This window comes from Cibotium barometz, chromosome 43, assembly GCF_041138505.1.
Source record: "Cibotium barometz isolate CiBa-2024 chromosome 43, ASM4113850v1, whole genome shotgun sequence".
Lineage (NCBI taxonomy): Eukaryota > Viridiplantae > Streptophyta > Polypodiopsida > Cyatheales > Cibotiaceae > Cibotium > Cibotium barometz.
This window is the reverse complement of record NC_141088.1, coordinates 25,997,719-26,020,847: the sequence shown is the minus strand read 5'-3', so window position 1 is coordinate 26,020,847 and position 23,129 is coordinate 25,997,719. Positions and strand designations below refer to the sequence as shown.

Genomic DNA, 23,129 nt, shown 5'->3' with positions numbered 1-23,129 from the left:
AGTCATTCGAATCTTTTGCCTTCTTGTCTTCACACCCTTTAGCAGATCGGTGAGATTCGCCGAGAGATCAGAAAACTTGTCTATGTAAGTGGAGTATGTCTGGCATATACCCACAAAGGATCTGATGTCATAGGTTGTCTGAGGTATTTCCCAATTGACAATCTCGGCCACTTTAGTCGGATCCAGTCGAATCCCTTCGGCACTAATTATGTATCCCAAGTAATGCACTTGGAACACATAAAATTCCGACTTCTTTTCATTGACGTAGAGCTCGTTGCTTTCCAACAACTTAAGGACTTTCTCCACATCAATGTCATGCTTCTCAACCGTAGCTGAAAATACCAGTATGTCGTCCAGAAATATGAACACACACTTTCCAATCAAATCCCGTAAAACACGCATCATCATGCAGTTAAATGTAGTTGGGGCGTTCGTCAAGCCAAATGGCATGACCACAAATTCATAGTGGGTCCGTTCCGTACAGAAGGCGGTCTTGGGGATGTATAGCGGCCTGTTTCGTGACCACATCCTCCGTGCTGCCGCTATCAAACAAGACGACGACTCTCTAGCCACCTATGTAGCCAAAAGACTTGAGCAATTCGTTGTGCTCATACTCCTGGTCATGGGCGCCCTTCTGCTTATCTTCGAGCTCCCGGCTAATAATTGCTCCAACTGAAGCACCCGGGTTTGAAGAACTAGGGATAGCCGCTAGGGTCTGTGTGGGAGCTGAGCTCACCACGGAAGCTGTGGAGGCAGCGGCGGCGGGCTTTGGAGGCTTCTTAGGACAATCCCGAGAAGTATGTCCTTTTGTATGACAAAAGAAACATCTACCCTCCTCCTCGTACTGAGAAAGCTCCTCAGCACTCAACTTGCCACCTCTCTTGCCTGCCTCCGCTTTCTTGTCTGGAGTAAGCTTAGACGCATTGTTCGAGTTCTTGGAGCCAGAGGCTCTCGAGCTCTGTGTCCTGGGGAAGACCCCATCTGGTTCTGGCCTTTGCCCCCCGAGGCGGTAGCCCTGGGAGAAGCCGGCTGGAAAGTCTTCAGCTTGTCACCATTATGTTTCATTTCTGCACTCTACGCAAGCGAGAGTGCGTCTTCAAAGGTGGCTAGCCGAAACATACGCACATCCCATTGGATTTGCGTGTCAAGGCCATACCAAAACTGCCCTATCTTGTCCAAATCAGATAAGCCTAATTGCAAACATAAAGTCGAAATTCTATTGGCAAACTGAAGGACTGGTTACACGTTTTGACGCACTCCCCTGAACTCATCTTCGAGTCGCTCAAGATAGTGGGGTGGTAGAAACCGCTACTTAAGATCGCGGACAAACTCGTCCCACACATAATCTGCCATACCTAATTTGGTGTGGGCATGAGCCCACTGAGTCCACCAGGAATGGCCTCACCTTCCAAGTACCAACTGGCTAAGGTCACTCTGTCAGTATCTATTTTTCTAACTGCAGCAAAGTAAGCTTCAAACTGATGCAACCATGAATAGAGAGTTGTGGGATCGAGTTTACCATTATACTTACTGAAGTTCATTTTCTCGGGAAAATGATTTGAGGGCGCCGCCGGTGTCAATCTGGCGTCCAAAGCTGCTAGGTAACGCTCGTGCTCCACACATCACATGGCTTCGTCTTCACGTCGTCGGATCTCCAATGCACGCATCTGCAACTCAAGCAAAGAGCTCGGCTGCGACTGTGACCCTGCGAGAGGGTCCCTGTGTCAAGGATCTGGAATCTCAGATACGAAAGGAGAGGGAGGAGGAGATGGACAACGCGACGCTGGAGAACGGGTACACTCTTCGAGAGCCAAGATCTGCGCCTTCTGCTCGTCCAACTTGGTTGTCTGGTCTGCGCGATTGCTCGCAACATCTCCTGGAACATATCTGTAACACTCAAGCCTGGTGCCCTAGCTGGGCTGCCTGCTGCACTCTGGTCCCATGGTTCTTGGTCTCTCTCGTCGTCGAAGCTCGCCATGGCAAGAAAATGCACTTCCTTTTTGGAACGCAATCTGACCATCCACTATCTGTGTGGGAGACGTCCGGAGGCTTCCGGAGGCTGAAAACCAACCGTCCTTCGAGGGACAGGAGTCACTCCGCAAAGGGTAGTCCACCGGCGTCTGAAAACCAACCACACGAGCGAGAAAAAATTATAGTTTCTTTGCTGAATCTTTGCACTTGAAGTAGGCTCTGATACCACTGTAACATGCGGAAGCTTCGGAGAAGATCGATAACTTCAATGCTCAGAAATCAGCACTCAATTCGCGACCAAATTAACGCACAAACTGAATGAGGATGTGCAGAAAGAGAGAGAGAGAGAGAGAGAGAGAGAGAGAGAGAGAGAGAGAGAGAGGGAGATATGGAGAGGACACAGTATTGGGTCCCAAATATTCTTTGTAGGGCCCCCATCACGGATGGTGTATTTGCTTTATTAGAATGATGTAAATCTAAAAAGAAAATACAAAAATCTTGACCTTTCTTGGCTGAGAAAACTCTGCCCTTGATTTGCAGTCCTTCACCCCTTTGCTTTAGCAACTCCTTGGCTTGTCTAGCCCTTGTTTGCCTTGGCTCTTGGTGAAAAATGAGATGAAACAATGGGATTGTGGGCTCCTCTATTTATACTACTCTAGGATGAGCAGTCGGCCAGCTTAAGTCCAAGCGGCCAGCATACTTTCTGTCCCACGACTGAATATTGGCATTTAATGCTAGAAAAATTCAATAAAAGCTGCGCTTTTCTTCCCTTGTTGGAAGGGCTTTATGTGCATGACTCCTTAGGGGCTGGGGCATAGTCTTTAGGCTGTTTGGGGACTGGGCAGCCTGTATGGGCTGCCCCATACTTGCCCTTACAGCCATAACCAAGTCGTACATCCTGTATGCTTTCCCCTAGTCTACCCCTAGGTCATGGCTGGTGGGTTCAGCCATGGCCTTCCTGGCCCTCATGGGGTTGGTTTCACACTATCTCCATGCCCACACTAAGTCTTGGGGTAGCCCTATGGGCTGGCCCCTTGTTCTAAAAGCAAACCCTAACTATCTACATAATGATCTGGCATCCGGTACCATACCAGATACACAAAATCATTGCCATCATTCCAGAGGGAGACTTACAACGCGGACTGGCACTGTTTCATGTGCAGGACAGTGCACACCTGACCTTAAATTCATGTGCAGGACAATGCACGCCTGACCTCGGACAACTGAGATGGATCCCTGGCTGACTTGTCCCGGACTCGGCTCACATGGGACCAGTTCACCATCCCAAGTCCTGCACCTTCTGTACAGATATGTCTACGTCGCATCCAAGTGCGGGATGCACGTGACACAACTCTGGAAACGTTGCCTAGCGAGTACTGATTCAACCTCGGGCTCAAGGTGGCATGGACTTGATAGATCCCGCAACCCAAAGCAGGGCCTTTTGGGCCACCTGATCGTGTGAGGACTTACAACCCGGGGAGGAATCCTCGAAGAATTTCTTGATCAGCCGCATTTCCTCGCATCTTCCTGTGCGCAAAGGACCCTAGACACCGGGGATTCAATGGATCTTCTCGGAGGCCCCCCTCGGCGATCTCAGTACTAGCTTTGAGGACTGGTCTGTAGCGAGTCTCTTCCACCACTGGCAGTTGCTCCATTCCGCCGTCGTCTCGCTTCCCCCCATCTATAAAGAGAGGGGGGGGGGAGGGGGGGGGGAGAGAGAGAGAGAGAGAGAGAGAGAGATCCCTTGACTTGAAACCTACATTCCTACCTTTCCTCATGACACATGATCGGTGCTTGATCTCACTTCTCTTGGAGCCAACTCTACGGGAGGCCACCTCAGGCTCTGGGCAACAACACGACAAGACCATTTGCGGACCCTGAGAGGAGCCTCCACTATGATCCACAACATGGACTCCACCATTCCACCGGATTGTCTTCTCCCTCCCAAGGATCCCCTGAGATCCCGTGGATGACCTCTTTAACCTGCACCAGAGTTCCCCTAGCGGGTTTTTGGTTATTCACATGGTCGTCTCGTCAAGACTCATGAGGTTGGACCGAGCAACCTCCAGACAGCGTCCCAATGGCATATCAATGATGCCCTAGCCTCTCCTCATGAGCGGGTCCGCATGGTGGGTGGGTCTTACGCATCACATCCTAGTGCTTATGGCTTTGGGAGAACAACCCATTGGTTCACATACATTGGGATCCCGAAGAGTGGCAGTGGAGAGACCCATTGATTCACGATCTCGAGGAGGCCATCCCATTCTTTAATTGCTCCGTGCGGCTCAGGGATCCTCCTCAAGACCATAGATGGCACCCCGACATTGCAACAGCATTGTGTCACAAGACGGAAGTGTGTTTACACTAATTAAAGAGTGAAATCTTCATTAACATGGTTAAGTTACCATATACATAGCCATGAATCAAGAAATACATCTCTGATACAACATAGCAAGGCATCCACGTGAAAACACTTCACAAAACTGTAGTGATGACACAGTATTAGGGAACAAAAGATGGGCTGCCCCTCCTCCCACTCTCCTCTTGAAGGTAAATTCTATTGCCTTAAGGGAGTATTTTTATACAAGTACATTGAGCGGGTAGCCTAGCCCAACCATGCATCATCGTTTCTTCCAAAAACTTTGAATGAAAACGAAAACAAATCAATCAATCAGCTAGCTTTCAAGTAGCCCAGCTACCACAAATGACAAATCCTCAAGAGATGGAAGCCCAACTTCCCAAGATCCAACTATCCAATAGCTGATTACCACCTTAGGCAAGTGCTCAGCACTTCCCAAGAGTCTCCCCGCTTGATTCCTCACAAAAAACACCAGCAGCAAGTACAAGACTTGTTCTTCTTCACCTCCAAGCTTTAATAATACCCTTCTCTTGTGGTTTCATGTGAGAAAGGGACACAAATGAGGTTCAGCAGCAGTCTGGCAGCAATAGAGAGCTCCCAGGCATAGCAGATGTGTAGAGAAATGGCTGGAATTGCTAGTTGTCCAGCTCTAATGCCGCCACACAACTTTGAGCTGCCTGAGAAGGGCTGAAAATAGGTCATACAGCAGAAGCTATGACAAGAGGGGGCTGAAAACAAGTCATATAGCAGTAGCTATGCTAGGAGGGGACTAAAAACACATCGCCTAGGTGAGAGAAGAGGCAAGAGAGGGCTGAAGTCGGGTGACCTGCTCTAGGCATCAAGTAGGCGTGAGGAAAATGGAATGAGGGTTGCTTCTCTTAGTTGGTAGATGCTCTTTTATAGACTTGCGTTGAGTAGATAGCTTTAAATGCTACTGGAATTACATGCAAAAAGGTGAGGTTGCATGAGCTTGTATTGCCTTATGGTTGCATGGGATTGCATGAACTTGCATGGTTGCATGTAGCATGCATGCAGGTAGGTAGGCTTGCATGTGACATGTATGCATGAAGGTAGCTTTGCATGTTGCATGCATGCATGTAGTGTCATGTGCAAGAAATGCCGTGACCATTCTCAGAGGCCAATCCAAAAGGGGCAGCCAAGAAAAAGACCATTAGAGCTAGGACATGGAGAACAAAGTACAGATTGGCTAGTGTGGACTTGGAGAAGAACCAGATGATGCTGTCAGCTGATTACAAGACCTGTCGGCTGCATGGACCTATAAAAGGCACAAAGTGCTCATTGTTCTATTCATTCATTCCTTTATGGAATGGGTCCTTAGGGTCCTTAGAGTAGGACTAGATTTTAGTGTTTATCACCTTTTGTATGAAGGCAGCCTAGGGCTGTAGAAAAGTACCTTTTTGTACTATATGAAATATACTGAATTTCCAGCCATCTCTCTCTCTCTCCACTCTCCTTTATGTATGCGTTTTGCATCAGCATGTTTCCAGTGGGGTTTAGGGCTGAAAGAAGACCCTCAGAGCTTCCGCGTGTTACATGTAGATAACTTTGCATGTAGCATGTATTCATGTAGGTGGGATTGCATGTGACATGCATGCATGTAAGAAGCTTTGCATGTGGCATGCATGCATGTGGATAACTTTGCAGGTAACATGCATGCATGTATGTGGGTTTGTATGTGACATGCGTGCATATAGGTAGCTTTGCATGTGGCATGCATGCATGTAGATAACTCACATGTACCATGCATGCATGTAGGTAGGCATGCACATGCATGAGCAAAGAGTGGAAAGCCCTAAAAGTAGGGAGTGGATAGCCCCTCCTCTGATCTCCACAAGTTCTTCTGATGGCTTAGCTCCATGAAGAGCCCCACACTTCAACAAAGGTGCCCGGCCTCATTTTAAAGAGTGTGAATGCCCGGCCTCATTATTAATGAATGTGAACACCTTTGGTTATAATTCTTCATTGGCCTTCAAATACCTGTTTCTTCTACACAAATCCACACACTACACGTGAATAGAAGACAATTTGTGCAACACACTAGCCCACGGGTGCAATCCAAGTGTCCTCGGATCCATGGGCCCCACATGTGATGACATCCAAGCATTTTCCACGCATAGAAAACAGTGCACACAAATTATAATAAACCATGCACACAATGTATGCATCTTAATACATATTTTGGAAGAAAGGGAAGGCTTCTCCAGATAAGTCTTCCGAGAAGAAGCCTGATCCAGAACGAGAGAAGCTGAAGGCCGAAAGATCGTGTAATGATTGTGGTGAGAAAGGCCACTACTGGAGGAAGTGCCCTAAGCGGACAGGGAAGAGTGCTGATTCCTCAGCCTCAGCTGCGAAGACTCCGGCATTTGTGCACTTGGAGATGGTGGACTCCGATGATTCATCGTCTTCGAGCGAGGAGGCAGTTGGCTTCACCGCAAAGGATACTCGGGAATGGATTCTCGACAGTGGTGCTTCCAGGCACATGACTCCATCCCGTGACTTCTTCCTGGATCTGAAGCGGCAGTCAGGTCGTATCTTTATTGGCGATAACTCCACTATTCCGATTCATAGTGAGGGCCGGATGGAGATCATTCCCGACGGCAAGGGGGGCAAGCATGCTTCCCGTGTTCTTTATGTCCCTACTCTGGGCTTTCATCTTTTGTCAGTGCATGAGGTATGCAAGACTGGCTTTCGGGTGGAATTTGAGGAGCATTCAGTTGCTCTAAGGGACCGTGAGACAGGCAAAGTTGTTTGGGAAGGCGGTGTGGAGAACGGCATCTACAAGCTCTCTGCACTCTCCTCACTAACAGGCTCTCAGGTCGGAGATTTGTGGCACTTTCGTTTTGGCCACTTAAATGTGGATGCTTTGCGGCGCGCCTTCCGGGACCAGATGGTGGTTGGCTTGCCAGATGTTGGTAGTAGGCAAGGACGCTGCAGTTCTTGCATACGTGGTAAGCAGCACAAGGAATCCTTTCCGAAGCAGGCTTCCAGGCGGGCTTCGAAACCTCTGGAGTTGATTCACACTGACTTGTGTGGACCACAGCAGATACCATCCTTGGGAGGATCTCTCTACTTCATGCTCCTTGTTGATGATTGTACCAGATTCACGTGGGTCTACTTTCTTTCACAGAAGGACCAGGCTTTTGCTCGGTTCAAGGATTGGCACGTGATGGTGGAGAAAGAGTCTGGATTTCAGGTCAAGACTCTCAGGGAATGGAGTCGTTGAACGTAAGAACAGGACTGTGGTGGAGATGGCGAGGACTATGCTGGAGCATCGTGATCTTCCTCGTCCACTTTGGGGTGAGGCTGTGGCAACAGCTGTCCATACCATGAACCGCTCTCCGACGACTTCTGTACCCCATATGACTCCATTTGAGGCATATTTTGGCAGGAAACCCGATGTCTCGCACTTCCGTGTCTTTGGGAGTGACGCGTATGTACATATTCCGAAGAAGCAGAGGGGGAAGCTTGACTCCAAGTCCCGCAAGCTGGTATTTGTGGGGTATAACTCTCTTTCCAAGGGATACAGGTTGTATGATCCAGAGAGGAACGAGATTGTTGTCAGCCGGGATGTGGTCTTTGACGAGCATGTTCCAGCATCCACTGTCGAGGAGCCGCCACTTCTTGGAGATCCAGAGTCTGATGATGATTCCCAGTCTACCACTCCAGTTGATCCACCTCAGTCATCACAGGAGGTTGAGCCCGCAGCTGGAGTTGAGCCCCCGCGATCACAGGAGGCTCCACGATCTGTTCGAGTACCTAGGTGGTTGTTAGACACCCTTCGGGAGTCAGGTGTCACGGAGCTACCCTCCGAGTGGACCACAGAGGACGGCCCTCGAAGATCACATGGAGTTCGAGATAAAAGCAACACGGCGGAGCTTCTTCAGGTGAACTATGCTCTTATGTCTCGTATCATGCGGGATAAAGAGCCCACTTCCGTCAAGGAAGCCCTTTCACAGGATACTTGGAGGGAAGCCATGCAGGTGGAACTTGACGCCATCGAGAAGAAAAACACTTGGGAGTTGGTACCGAGGCCGTCGAAGCGGTCAGTCATTGGTGTCAAATGGGTCTTTAAGACCAAGTACGCGGCTGATGGGTCGGTGGACAAACACAAAGCCAGGCTCGTGGCTAAGGGTTATGCTCAGCGGCCAGGCATCGACTACGAGGATACCTTTGCACCGACAGCGCGGATGACCACGATTCGGACCGTTCTTGCCCTTGCTTCTTCTCAGAGGTGGCCCGTGTACCAGATGGATGTAAAATCAGCGTTCCTTAATGGTGACCTGCAGGAGGAGGTGTACGTTGAGCAGCCTCCAGGCTTTATTGTTCCAGGATCGGAAGGGATGGTTTACAGGTTACGTAAGGCCTTGTATGGTCTTAAGCAGGCTCCGAGGGCTTGGAATCAGAAGATTGATTCCTTCTTTATTCGGACTGGATTCCAGAGATCGGTTGCAGATCCGAACCTGTATCTCTTTCGGGAACGCAGCATGGTCACACTCATCATCCTTTATGTGGATGATCTCATTCTCACCGGCGGTCATGTGGAGCACATTGGAGTGACGAAGGCTGACTTGTCAAAGGAGTTTGAGATGACCGACTTAGGCTTACTCCACTTCTTCCTGGGATTGGAGATCTGGCAGACCCAGAGGGGGTTTTTCGTCTCTCAGCAGCGGTATGTTCATGAGTTGCTTGAGGCCTTTGGGATGGAGAACTGCAAGCCTATTACTTCGCCGATGGACCCGAACACAAAGTTAACCGTTACAGATCCTTGTGAGCCAGTTGATGCCTCGCAGTACCGGAATTGATCTGGTTGCTGAACACCAGATTGGACTTGAGCTTCTCCGTGGGGCTGTTGAGCTCTTTTATGCAGACGCCATTGAAGACTCATTGGGACGCAAGATTGAGGATCTTGCGGTATCTGCAGAGTACGAAGGATCTGGGACTCTTTTACACAGGAGGGAATGGAGTCAAGCTCCAAGGTTGGAGTGACTCAGATTGGGGAGGAGATCCAGACACGAGGAGATCTACTTCAGGATACACTTTTACCCTCGGCTCAGGAGCGGTTTCTTGGAGCAGCAAGAAGCAGCCAACTATTGCCCTTTCTTCGACAGAGGCAGAGTATCGGGCTGCTTGTGGTGCTGCTTGTGAGGTTGTATGGCTGCGGAGGCTGCTAGGCGAGATGGGGTTTCCACAGAGGGAGCCCACAGTCATCCAGTGTGATAACCAGAGTTGTATAGCTATTGCTCGGAACCCGGTTTTCCATGCCCGGACCAAGCATACAGAGATACAGTATCACTTTGTTCGTGAGAAGATCTTGGCGGGTGACATCTTGCTACTTTATTGTTCGACGGAGGACAATGCGGCGGACCTCTTCACGAAGTCTCTACCTCAGGCTACGCTCAGGCGGCACTCCAGCTCCCTGGGGTTGGTTACACAGCCAGGAGCTGAGAGGGGGTGTTAGAAGTCATCTCCTGTCTATTTGTATACACCAGGGCCTCTGTTGTGGGTGTGCTCGCCCGTATATCATTTTTCCACACTCCCCGTATTTTTTCCCTATTTTTCCCATTTTTTCCTAGTGGCTGGAGGGCTGCCAGTTGATGCCAGGAGCACTCTGAAGCTGGCCGACTGCATCTGTATCAGTCGTGGGCTGTAGGAGTGCTGGCCGACTTGTTCTGTCCAGGCGTGAGGCATCTGATGCTGGCCGACTGCTATATTCAGCAGTCGTGGGACTTTGTTCAGTCGTGGCCCCTGTCTAGAGCTGGCCGACTGCCCTCATGGGCTTGTATATATTGCCCCCCATCCTCCTCCACTTTCTCATTCAGTATCTTCGGGATCTTGTGTATAGAGAAGAGTTTACACACATCTCTGTGTTTCTTGTGCTGATTATTTTCTGCAGTCTACTTGCTCTTGTCTACCCAAGTTTGGATATCATTTCCGCTGCATATTCTGACACCTCCGCCTATTCACTTCTGATCCGAGCTCCACTCACTCTGTCACATGGGGGCCTATAGCTTTTGGGTTGTAGAGGCCAGTGAGGCCTTACTTTACGAGGATGATAGATGAGGCCTTGCATCACTCACAAGCACATCTATGTGACAACTGGAAGATCATTAGTAGCATAGAGCAACTTGGCACATCCGGCGAGCCCGATGCAGCAAGGCCATCAATGGGCTGATCCCGCCTGTTGAGATCATCCACTCCATTTGGGTAGTAGATCTCACACACACCCTCCAGGGCCATTTTGAGCACTCGACCGGTGATTCAAAACACATGCGGCAACGGCATGAGGCTTTCTATTGTGCCTAGACCCCCAGACCCTTTCTACCCAGGGAGAAATGTGCAGTCTCTTGGCACTATAGGCCCCCAGTGTGTCTTTTCCCTCAACCTGCAAATGTAGCCTCCCTCTGATAGAACGGCCAGCCGAGGCAGGCGCCCCCTCTTCCTTATCTCATTTGTATGTTTGGACTACTTTTTAGCAGTGTTGTATTCAGCCATATGACTGGTTTTTCCTTTATTACTGATAGAAGGATGTTTCTTTGGAAACAAAGAGTGTTTCTCTATAGGCAAAGCGCTAGCCAAGAGTGTACAGTAGTAGAGGTCACAGGGCTACACTACAGTTGACGTTTTCACTCAGCCATATCCATTGTACTAGAGATTCAGTTGTATTACTTCTTGCTTGCACATAATACAGACAGTAGTTTAGGACTCGTGTGTGATTCCACCACTCTTCTTTCTATCTCTGAAAACCCTAGCACATAGGCACAAGTGTTCTACAGATAGGGTGGGTGTGGACAGTCTAACTGCCCCTCCATGAGCTGTAATCCCCCACCCACAGGTTCTCTGACAGCGGGAACGGGTTACAAGCCGGCTGTATAAGTAAAGGTTCTCAGGGTGAAAGTCTACATGTCAACTTAGGTTTTTCTTTGAACCTACTTTTGGTGAAACTATGACAATGTGTTTTGCACACTTGCAACATTCTTATCAAAGGCAAACTCCTTTCCCAGAAAGAAATCAGTTTAGGTGACACGTAGGTTGCCAAACCTTTAGCTGGACAGGATCGGATATGCCAACCAAGCGTTGGATAAATGTATTCATAGCCTCAAGTGCGTCCTCTCCAGCACTTGTAGTCAATTCCTGGAAGCACAAACTTATCAGTAAACATTTTCTATAATTTCATGCAATAAGTTCCATTAAACCCTACTATGTAAACAAATGACACGCCAATAAGCTAACAATGATACAGAGCATGATGTCTAAAACAGCAAACATGTATCATTGGCAGAGCATAGCACAATCAAGTTACAATCTCTTAAGTTTTAATGACAATAAAAAAGATAAGAATTCTCTAAAACTTAAACGAGAAAAGGGATATAAGCCATAATCAAGAAAAATACACACACAGACACATACACTTTAATTAATAATCATGAGAGAAAGACCATCAATGAGAGGGTTAATAATGAGGTGTAATCATGTATAGTTATGACACACACACACAGAGAGAGAGAGAGAGAGAGAGAGAGAGAGAGAGAGAGACTCTCAAAAACAGAAGATCATTAGTTGCGAGAGAGGAAAGAGAGAGAGAGAGAGAGAGAGAGACTCGTAAGAAGAAATCAAAGACAGTGACCTAACCATGGTCCATAGAAAATGAGGAGGTTTCTCAAAACAAACAAAAAAATATTGGGACAATTAAGACCTGTAAATTTTGTGGCTCGAGAGTCTTCAAATAGTTTAGAAGCTCATTTCCACCATTTGCAACTTTTTTGCTTCGGTCCAACTGCTCCTGTAGCTCAATAATCTCATTTTCTAAAAGCTCTACATAATGTGAAGCATCCATTGATTCTGGCCCAGTTTCATTGTGCCACCTGATAACTTCTCCACTTACTTTCTTCTGAACACCAGGTGCGTAGTTTGGATCTGACTGCCATAGCAAAATGCCCCAAAAAAAAAAACAAATATTAACATTGTTGTTTGAAACTCTCTGGCAGAAAGCCACATAGTCCACAAAAATATATGGCATTTAAACACAAAATCTTAGCAACTTCCATGGAAGTTTGCTGCCACAAGGCAGTGACATAATTCCCGAAGTGGTCACAAGGCAGTGAAAATGACCCAATTTCACAAGGTAGTGATGGACCGATGTCACAAGGCACTCACATGGACCCCCGGAGAACGTCACAAGGCAATGACATAGCTTCCACAATTACCCTGAATTGAAATAAGGCCTATGCCCAAACTGGTGCGGGAGAGGTTTGTTCCTGAGTGGGACAAGAGAGGCTTGTGCACGGAGACTGGTACAAGATAACTCTCGAGTCAGGGTTCAACATATTTCACAAAGCTCTATAAGATGGGAGATTTCAATGATTTTGTGCTTGGCATGTCATGTGGAACATTAATGTGAGCGCATGACTTCTGTTTGGACATGGGCATTGCATGGATTCATTAGCATGTGAGCTTTATGGATGCACAATAATCCCAAAAACATGTGGCTAACGGTATTTGTTTATTATGTGCACTCGCATGGGTTTTGCGGGTAAAAGTATCAATCCCTACCCCTAGTTTAATAGATATTTTGTGTGTTTTCTAATCTTTGTGTTGTAGGTTCATAATTTGAGAAAGTCGAAAGCACATCAATGAGATTTTGAAATAAAAAAGCAACATGGAGGTATAAATCAAGGGCAAATCATACAGAAGCACCATCAATTGTGGTTGAGTGCTAACATCCCAAGACTCCCATCCTGGTGCTCCTAAATTAAGAGAGGGAACCGTACAACTGTATGGTCAGCAGCAACAGCAGATTCAGTGTCTGTGCAGCCTGTAGAAAGCTGTGGCTTGTATGGCATTCGCTGTCCACCACAGGCCAAAAAAAAAGCCCACAACTTTGGCAAATACAGCCCACGATCTCGCTTGCTTTAGCCTGCTTATGTGTGGTTGAACCTGCTCTGGTTCCAAATGTTGGTGTAGGGTAGCCTGCAAAGACAAGATGTGCAAGTACAGATGTACACAAGCGCACACATGCAGGTGAAAAAGAAAAGTTCCACAAGTTGTATTAGCACTAGCATCTGCAATACAACAAGAGTAGGACTCCTTTTTTAACTAAAGCCCAAAACAAAATCCCTCATTGACACATTGCATACAATTCAATGGTCACAAAAAATCTAGACTACCATACCCTATAAGTGACATCTTTTGCTGGGAGAATGTCACCGTCCATTAATACATCTGCCACAAGGAGGACAAGGAGACCAAGGCAGACGATGATGTGAAATACCATCTTTGTAAAATCTCGTTCAGGTCACTCACTAGCATGGTTCAAACACATAGAGAGAAGATATATTCACATTATAATCATAATGAAACTTCAACTTGGCCCTGACTCTCTATGGGCTACTGGCATATTATTGAAGGAGAGAAACCGAGATATCAAAGCCAATGCATGACAAGTGGTGCAGAAAAACACACAATTTACAGTAGACACCCAAATCTTAATGCAGGCTCCAGTGGTAGACCAGGACTGGCTGAAAACAATGGAGACAAACACTTGAGAACATCCTAACATTCTCAAAAAAAAAAAAGAGAGCATCCTAACACTTTTTCCTTTTGTTGTGTTTACTAACACTAACCCTCCATATACAGAATCAGAGCCACTTCCCAGATGTAATAGCCAAGTGAACCAACATGACAACACCCAAACGAGATCTTCCTACATGATCCATGAGACTTCATAAAGCCCAGGATTAAAGCTGGATTAAAAAGGAGCACCTTCACTGAACTGGCACTAGGAAGTGCAGCTTGTGCAATGCTCTGCTGCAAGTCCAAGCGAAACTGAGCATTCCTGAACATATATCCTGTCATCATTACACTATACATGAGCTGTGCCAAATTTTCTGCAACCTGCAGGGCATACAAGCACCAGTAAAGACTGTCAAGTAAACACATGGATCCTACCAAGGCCTCCCTGAATTCTTGCAAAGACCTCTCATTTAAGCAGAGAAAAGAAATAGGAGTTTTACATTAAAACAAAACAAAAATCTTTGTTTTTGGTCAGAACAGAGCCACACTGCCTGTTTGGGAAACAAACGCGACTCACCGTTGACATAGTAACCGCAAAGAACTGTGGAGGTAAAGTCCCCAGCATATTGGTCACAGTCTGGCGCATTGCCTCTACGACCTATAAATTTGAAAGTGACAACGTCAACAAACAGATTCCTCTGAAAATCCCACTCATACATTTAAAAAAGACGTCAACAAAGAAGGTACTTCTCATAGACCTGTTGAGGAGCTCTCTTCACAAAAAGCTCCATGAATTCTGGCTGCACGGTCTTCACATACTCCAATAACATATCCCTCCTGCTTTTTGACTGTCAAAATCACTGAGATGATTCACCAGACATTCCTATACTAGAATTTCACACAACAACAAAAGCCTATTAAAAAAGAGGACCTTCCTTACTAAACACACTTGACCAGTCACCGCAGCGATATTCACTTGCACAAAAATGTCATGTTAGATATAAAGGATATAGGTCATAAGTGAAAGAAGGAAACAAAGAAAGTCATATTAACATCTACAGAAGACCCCTAGGGTCTATGAGACCAGACCTAATACAATGGTACTATGGATATACTAAGCTATGGAAGAACTGAAAAGGAACCACCAATGTGTATAGCATATGATTATCCTACGATCCCTCTTGAGCCAGTACCAATCTAGAGGGTCAGGCCTCTGTGATGGGAGCATGACATGTCGGCAGAGAACCTCCCAGATCGCTCTCTCTCTGTGGCAGGGGTCCTAATGCTCTGGGTCGGGGCAACCTGGCTTGTAGAATGGATCGGGCCTCACTAAAAACTCCTCTAAGGCACAGAGCTAGACAGCAAGTATGGGTCGTGGGCTCTCATGTTGGAGGAAAAGCACTAATATGGTGTTAAAGATGCTATTTTTAGCCATGGTCGTCTCCCGGTTGTGAGCCCGTAAAGGGACATTTATGGAGATGGACCATTTGCATGGGAACAGGGGCTAGCAGATAGAGCTTTCCATTAAGTTTCATATGATGTAGATAGCATGTTTTACGTGTGAAAAGGGGCAAAAATTAGGGCTGTGTGGGGCATGTGAACACCAATCTATGAGGTAGATGAACCTCAAGGCTACAAAAGCATTGTAGTTGGAACACACTTCAGTCGTATCGATCTAATCTATCATTGAGTTGTACAACTCTCTCTCTCCCTCTCTTTCTCTACACATACACCATGGATCTCTTTTATCCACCTTAGCTGTAGCTTAGCAGGCTTGTATAAACCCTTATCCTAGAACTATAATTGGTATGAGAGCCTCCTCTACGACCACTTCTGCTTCCATCGCTATTATCCAGCAGTCAACGCCACCAACATGTAGCTAATAGAGCTGCCACCGTCATCAACCCACCTCCACTACACTGCCCTCTACAGCCGCCGCCCCAGCTGCTGCATGTGCGCGGACTCATCTGCAGCCATGTCATCTGCTGTCTCCACAGTTCTCATCACTGCCAACAACCTACGGCTGAAATCAGCCTCTAGTAGAAACCAAAGTGCGGTAGACTAGCAGTCACCCAAACACAGTTGTAATCCAGTAAATAAGACAAATTAAAGGGAGCTAAAGTGCTCCTACACAAAAAGAAGAACGACACCTGTTGGCCCCAAAGCTTGGCGCCCCTTTCGGTATTTCTTTATTCACATTCAATGGAAGAATTTAACTGAATACATCATGGCCATTCATGGCTTGTACACATGCATGTCCAATCTAACAATCCTCGAGACCTCTTAGCATAGAGGTTACACACAGCCTTGTGCCCCAAAACACCACACTGTTATTCACCTCTACTCAGCCAAGATAGTGCACAGGCCTTGAATACGCATCTAACTGGCCCATGCACATAACCAAAAACTCAGCCATGAAACAGTCCATGAACCCTTCCAAAACAGTCCAAAAACTTGCCTATTTCCACCCTCCAAACTGTCAAACCCTTCCTCCTCTCACAAAGAGCCAGAGAAACAACTCCGAGACAGTCACGAGCCAGTGAAAAGAGACTCTCACACCCTGTTCAATTCTGTGTACTTCTGCAGTTCTGCACCTCCAGCAGCCACCTTCAGTCTCACACTGTTTTCCACAGGAGAAAGGGAGAGAAGAAAGCCCTGCTTGGCTGTGCACTGCCTTCCACAGTAGAGAGAGAGAGAGAGAGAGAGAGAGAGCACTTCTAGCTCTATGCACCTGCTGTCCTGGAGCTGCCTGCAAGAGAATTACCTTGCTGACCAGTTCGCCTCCTGCAGTCCAGCCCGTCTCCTGCAGCTGTATGCTAAGCGAGAGAGAGAGAGAGAGAGAGCACGTGTGCTACCTGCAGCCGTACTTGCTCGCCTGTTTTTCCACCAGGAGAGAAGCATGTATCTGCTGCCCGACTAGCCTGTCAGCCTTTCCACACATCCAGTTGCAGCCGACTACTCCTCCAAAAAGAGAGTCCCCGCCAGTAATAGCATAAACTCCCCTCAAAGGGCCACGATTCTATCTAAAAGGGTCCTTTGCTTTTATTGGTTTTAAAACCTTTGTCCCCTCCCCATGGGTTATTAAAGGGACTTTAATACTTTAATAATTCCTAATGTCCCTTGTCCCAAGTGTGAACATTCAATAAATGTCTCTCCTGCATACTTGTGTCCTGCATACTGACCACCATGCCCATATGCTTGTACGAATTCACAGGGTCGTGACATACCCCCCTCTTGAAAAATGGCAAGCATTCTCGATTGCATTCTGGTGTTACAGTAAGACATCCAAAGTGGAACCACACTGATAACGAAGGCTGCCCAATTCACTTTGTCCTTGCGTTTGGCGGTCAGTCGGTCAGTCAGTTGGTTTGCTCAGCCTTGTGGGCACAGTTCAGTTCTCCAGGAGAAATAAAGCAAATACTCCTGCTTGTGCCGAGGGGGCCGCCGCCCGGGGGGGGGGGGGGGGGGGGGGGGGGCTCAGTGGGTAATTTGGGACCTCATCTGGTGTCATCTCAACTACATCTTTCAGTTCATGTATGTTGTTTAAAGGATTGCTAAAGACTCACTAACTCGGGTATAAAGAAGGCCTCGTTGTTTCACACGGTCCTAACTCAACGCATGCTACATGGTATCAGAGCTTGGGACTCAGCAACCTAGGGTGAGAGCATCTTGTGGTAAAGCTAAGATTGAGAAAAACCACTCGCCTATCCACCACAACATCAAGATCCGAAGACATTTCAAAAGAAGAGCTTCCGCAAAAAGAAGACGAAGACAACCAAAAGTTAAAGGAGCAAATAAGGCAACTCCATATTCAACTCAAAAGAGTCCAAATGGAAAAAAAACTGGCAGGATTACAAGCAATCTTGGCCCAACAAGAGACACCCAAAGAACAAAGTTCCTCAATGGAGGAGTGGTATCGATGGATGACTGAAAAAGAAGAAAGAGACCGTGAAGCAAGACGGGCGAAACAACTGGCAGAGAGAGCCAAACACAAGGCCAAAGAGGAGTGACTGTGGGCAAAGCTTGAAGCAACAAAGGCGAACCATGAGCAACATGCTTGAGAAGATTTGAGGGACCAATTCCAACAAAGACAGTGGTCTCTGGTAACTTCTTTCACCCCTTCTCAGTCCTCCACAATCCCAGCCACAGCCTCGACAACCATCATTCATGCCTCACCGAACTCTACCAAGTACAACAACAAGTGCGACCATTCAGTTGTGACCCAATTCATCCACCAGTGCCCATTTTCCACTTTCCAAGATCAAAGATCCCAAAGACAAAGTCCATCTGGCGGCTTCACACCTCACGGATGCTGCAATCACTTGGTGGCAACTTTGGTCCCGTTTGCACACAGATTACTACACTGGCTTACCGGACTATGATTGGGACACCTTCATGTCCGATCTAAAGACAAGGTTTCTACCTCCGCAGTACATGACCAATCTCGAAGACGAGTTGTCACCATTTGGTCCCTTCACCAATCTTGACCAGTGTTTCACACACTAAGTGGAACCAAGGTGTGAACAGAAATTTTCCATAGAAGAAAGCTGGAGCATTTACCCGCAAAATTTGGCCTGAAAGATGGCTACAGAGCATAAGCAACATGGGATTTTATTCATCAAAGTGGCTTATAAGGTTTATAAGTCGGTGTGTTCACATATCATTAAAGACGGGCTAGACATATTATTATTTTGGGAATGGGATAGCATACTTTCCTTGTGATCACAGATATAACTTCTTCCGCAAAGGTTAATGACACACCAACAGAGATTGAGTGGGTTAGTGATAGCGGTGCTTCCGCCCATATGACCAAACGTTCACATATTTTGAAGAATTACCAGTCGCTCTCTTCTTCGGTTCGCATTGGCGATGACTCTTCCTTGGTCGTTTCTCTTAGTTCCTCTACTCCTCTCCATGAAGTTTTACATGTGCCTCGGCTTTCAAAGAACTTGTTTTCAGTTCATATGGCTGCTCGGAAGGGACTTGGAGTTTATTTTGGTGATGAGGTGGTTGAGGTCATTGACAAACAGAGACTCTCAATTGTGGCCAATGGAGTTCATGATAGAAGCCTCTACAAAATCACCACTTTCTCCTCAAAAATTCCCATATCCATTAACTATTCTCTCCTTCTCATGCCTTAGTCTCCGTTAATTAGACCTCTTTGTGGCATTCATGGATTGACCATGTACCTATTTCTGCTTTGCAGAAAATTTCATCCCATCTGTTTACCTAACCTCCATCATCTACCACGTATATACTCATCTTGCATGATGGGCAAACATCACAAAGATGCTTTTCCAAAGGAGGCTACACGAAAGCTCGAGCATATACATGCAAACGTGGTTGGACCTATGGAGGTTGAGTCCCTTGGAGCGGCTTAGTACTACATGCTTTTGGTGGATGATTTTACTCAAAAAGTGTGGGTTTTTTTTTTTTGGCTCAGAAGTCTGATGCTTTTGCCAATTTTAGGACTTGGATGGCCATGGTTAAGAATCAGTCTCACTCTACAGTTTTATTCTTGCAGACTAACAATGGTCATTAGTTTGTACCCTTTGATGAGTTTCTTGTATCGAAATGTATTCAACGGCAGACAATAGTTCCTTATACTTCTCAACAGAATGGAGTAGTTGGGAGGAAAAATCGGACCATGAAGGAGATGGCGAGATCTTTATTGCATCATTTTGGTCTTCCCTCCATATTTTGGGGAGAAGCTGTGGCTACTTCTGTTTATCTCATAAACCGCTCACTCACGAGGCGGTTGACAGGTTGACACCAGAGGAGGCATTTTCTGGACATAAACCATTTGTATCACATTTTCGTATCTTTGGTTGTGTTGCTTTTGTTCATGAAATAAAAAGTGGACTACACTTGCTCTTGAGTCCAAGAGGATGATTTTCACAAGCTATAGCTCGAGATTCATCATCCAAAGGATAGCGGTTTTGGGATCCGGAAGTGGAGGATATTATCATATCTCAAGATGCTCAATTCGACGAGACATTATTTGGACTTGACTCTTCTTCCATGTCTTCTTCTGAGCAAATTTTGGACCCATTTCCAGCCGATATTGGAAAGTTTTCTCATCTACCACAACGAGCTTCTTCTCCTGCAATGATTATGGTGTCCATAGCACCAATTCAACCTGTTGTACCCTCTATTTCGGCCCCTGTATATGCTGTGTCCACCCCTTACATAGAGTTGGATTGCCTCTTGCATCTTCTCCATCAGAATCTGCAACCTCTCCATTATCTTCTCCACATTTGGTTGCTTCTTCTTCATCCACCACTGTCTGGATGCATCCATTACTGCAGCAGTACCCTCTTCTTCTTTCAAATTTGAGAGAGTCGAGAAATTATTATAGGACTCGCCTTCCTAATAGGCGGTTGCATTCTCAGGCATCTGCTCCATCTTCCGGACCTCGGAGACCTTCTCAGCTTGCTTCTTCTGGTCATATTGTGAATTATGCTCTTATGAGCACCTTCCAGGATATTGATGAGCCCGAGACTCCCGAGAAAGCCATTGCTCTGCCGTAGTGGTGACAAGCTATGAAAGCAGAGATGTCTTCTATCAAGCGGAACAAAACTTGGGAGTTAGTTCCACGCCCACTACATCGGAAGGTCATCGGTGTCAAATGGATTTTCAAAGTCAAGTTTCATTCTAATGGTACTTTGGATAAGTACAAAGCTCGCCTAGTTGCTCGTGGTTATGCTCAGAAAGTTGGCAAGGACTTTGATGAGATGTTTGCACCTACAACCAAGTATACTACCATTCAAATTGTTTTAGCCTTGGTTGCTCATTTTGGATGGCCTGTCTTTCAAATGGATGTTAAATCTATCTTTTTGAGCGGAGATTTAGAGGAGGAGGTATATGTTGAGCAACCTCTAGGATTTGAGATTCAAGGACACACAGATCATGTTTATTTATTGCAGAAAGCACTATATGGTCCCAAACAGGCACCCCGTGCTTGGTATCAAAAGATTGATGCCTTCTTGATTTCACTTGGCTTTGAGAGAGCTTATCCAGATTCAAACTTTTATGTCTTTCCTTCTCATGGTGATATATGTATCATTTTACTATAATGTGGATGATCTCATCCTTACAAAATCTACTTTGCAATTGGTCACTCATGTTCAGTCTCAACTTTCACAACAATTCGAGATGACTGATCTTGGATTACTTCATTACTTTCTTGGTCTTGAAGTATGGCAACGTGATGATTGCATTTTTATTTCTCAAGAGAAGTATGTGCGCAGATTGCTTCCTCTTTATGGTTTGACAAATTGTAGTCCACTCTCATCCCATGGATCCTAGTTCCAAGCTTTCAAAGGAAGATGGTTCTCCTTTGGTTGATTCTACTAAGTACCGTCGGTTGGTTAGTTCGTTGCTCTTCTCCTTTGCGGCTCGACGGTCTCCCTGGCAAGCTGCTTTGTAGGTTCTTCGGTATCTTCATGGCACATCCAGTTATGGTATCACTTACTCCAGTGGTTTTGATTTGGTGGGATTCACAGATGCTGATTGGGCTGGTTGTGTTGATTCTCAATGATCTACTTTTGGATATTGTTTTCTACTTGGATCTGGAATGATTTCTAGGAAGTCTCAAAAAACAAAAGATTGTTGCTACATCATCTACTAAGGCTGAGTATAAGTCCTACCGTCTCTCCACGACTGAAGCTCTGTGGATTCATCAAATTCTGGAACATTTATGCTATGCACAAGATTCTCCTGTCACAATTTTCTTCTGTTCATGCAATCAGCCAGCTCCTAGGCACTATATATACATGTGCATCAGCCCACAACAGCCATCTTTTGTTCTCGTACACATCTGGAGTTGATACACCTGCCCAAGACAGACCTCAGCCCAAAACGCAAGCAACAGGAGGTCGATTGCAGTCCCAACTTGCCACCTGCTTCATTGGGGTATAAATCAAACTATGTGTCATGCCAACTCACCTCATTTCATAGTGTCTTAAGATCTAAGGAAGGTGTCGCAGACAAGTTCTTCTTTTTGGTTTGATAAGAGATGACTGGCTTAAATGGCTGCTGAGCAGACATCTCTCCACAAATAGAGTGCCAAGCGTCATGACGATGAGATGATATGGCTGCTGTGTCGAGGAGGACAACTTTGGGCAAAGGTTCCAGGCCAAAGTCCAGACAAGGAGCTACCCAGGACTGTCTGACAAATTAAAAGCTCCTTCCTCACTTTGTCACTCCATACACGGAAAATGCTTAACCCATTGTGCCGGTGTGCAAGCTGCAACGCTGGACAGACAACCATCACAGCAGCTGCGTGGAATACCCCATCCTTCGCTGAGATTAAGCTTGAAGGGGGCCAAACTCCTCTTAATCCATACTAGCTGCCCAAATTTTGTTATGTTTGCCTTTGTATAGTAAAAATTACTGTGTACAAGATCAACAGAAAAGATTGCTATGTGTCTGATGTACGGCAAAGAGTACTGTCATTCGGGTGTACGGTGTTTTAATGGTGTATGCGAAGTGTACGGCAAAAGACAAGCTGTACGGATGACGACGTTAGACTTACTATGAAGTTGTTGGAAGGAGGTGCCTCGTCAGAAGGTGAGCCGTTTGCGGTTCCATCAGCGGACGCACGACTGATTGTGATCCTCCGCCTTGCAGATCTTCTACTTTGTAATGGGAAAAATGCAGTGCCTCCTGGGTATGGCGAGAAGCTTTCACAGTGCCCGGGGAGGAAAGAAACACCAGATTGCTGCTGATTGAAAACCCTAACCCTAGAATGAAGCCTCAGAAAAGAGACATGCCCAGCGACAGACATCATTGTTGTGGGCGGGAAGAGACGGGCAAATCTCAGCAGAACAAATTGAGCATTTCTTTCTTCCTTTCTCTGCAAAAGGCAGACCTCTAGAGTTCAAAGCGAGGCCTGCAGATGCTCTCTCTGGGTTTTGCCCACATATATAGTGTCCTCACCCTAAATATTTTGATGCCGTTATTACTGGTGCTACGATCTTTTTTATTCGTTTGTTATAGAAAAGTACCCCAATATATATATGTGCCCAAAATATTTTTTTGGGCTTATCCTTTATTAATTAGTTGAAGTTGGATTTTTTTTCCCTATCTTTATGTTGGAGACAGTACAGTGACTTCTCGTGCAGACCACATGTTCGAGCGTGCGAACACGTGGCTGCATTTACTTATTTCGAATTTCTATGCCTGTTAGCCCGCTTTTCCCCGCTACTCTTGTTCAATGGTTGCATGTTGTCTCGACGCCATAGGAGACTCCTCTCGTGCCCCTGCC

General features: G+C 46.4%; 1 protein-coding gene across 2 annotated transcripts in view; it reads right to left on the bottom strand.

The window, feature by feature from the left end:
* The window catches only part of LOC147613730 (uncharacterized), a 28,037-nt gene extending 5,206 nt beyond the window's left edge, over positions 1 to 22,831 (bottom strand). For both annotated transcript variants that reach the window (XM_086781703.1, XM_086781704.1), the window contains exons 1-6: positions 22,398 to 22,831; positions 14,620 to 14,709; positions 14,439 to 14,519; positions 14,111 to 14,242; positions 12,045 to 12,269; positions 11,390 to 11,482 (exon numbers count right to left, since the gene is read on the bottom strand). In XM_086781703.1, the coding sequence (XP_086637829.1) occupies positions 11,390 to 11,482; positions 12,045 to 12,269; positions 14,111 to 14,242; positions 14,439 to 14,519; positions 14,620 to 14,709; positions 22,398 to 22,652 (876 nt within the window). In that variant the 5' untranslated portion in view covers positions 22,653 to 22,831. The remainder of the gene's footprint in view (positions 1 to 11,389; positions 11,483 to 12,044; positions 12,270 to 14,110; positions 14,243 to 14,438; positions 14,520 to 14,619; positions 14,710 to 22,397) is intronic.
* Between the last annotated feature and the right edge of the window lie 298 nt (positions 22,832 to 23,129).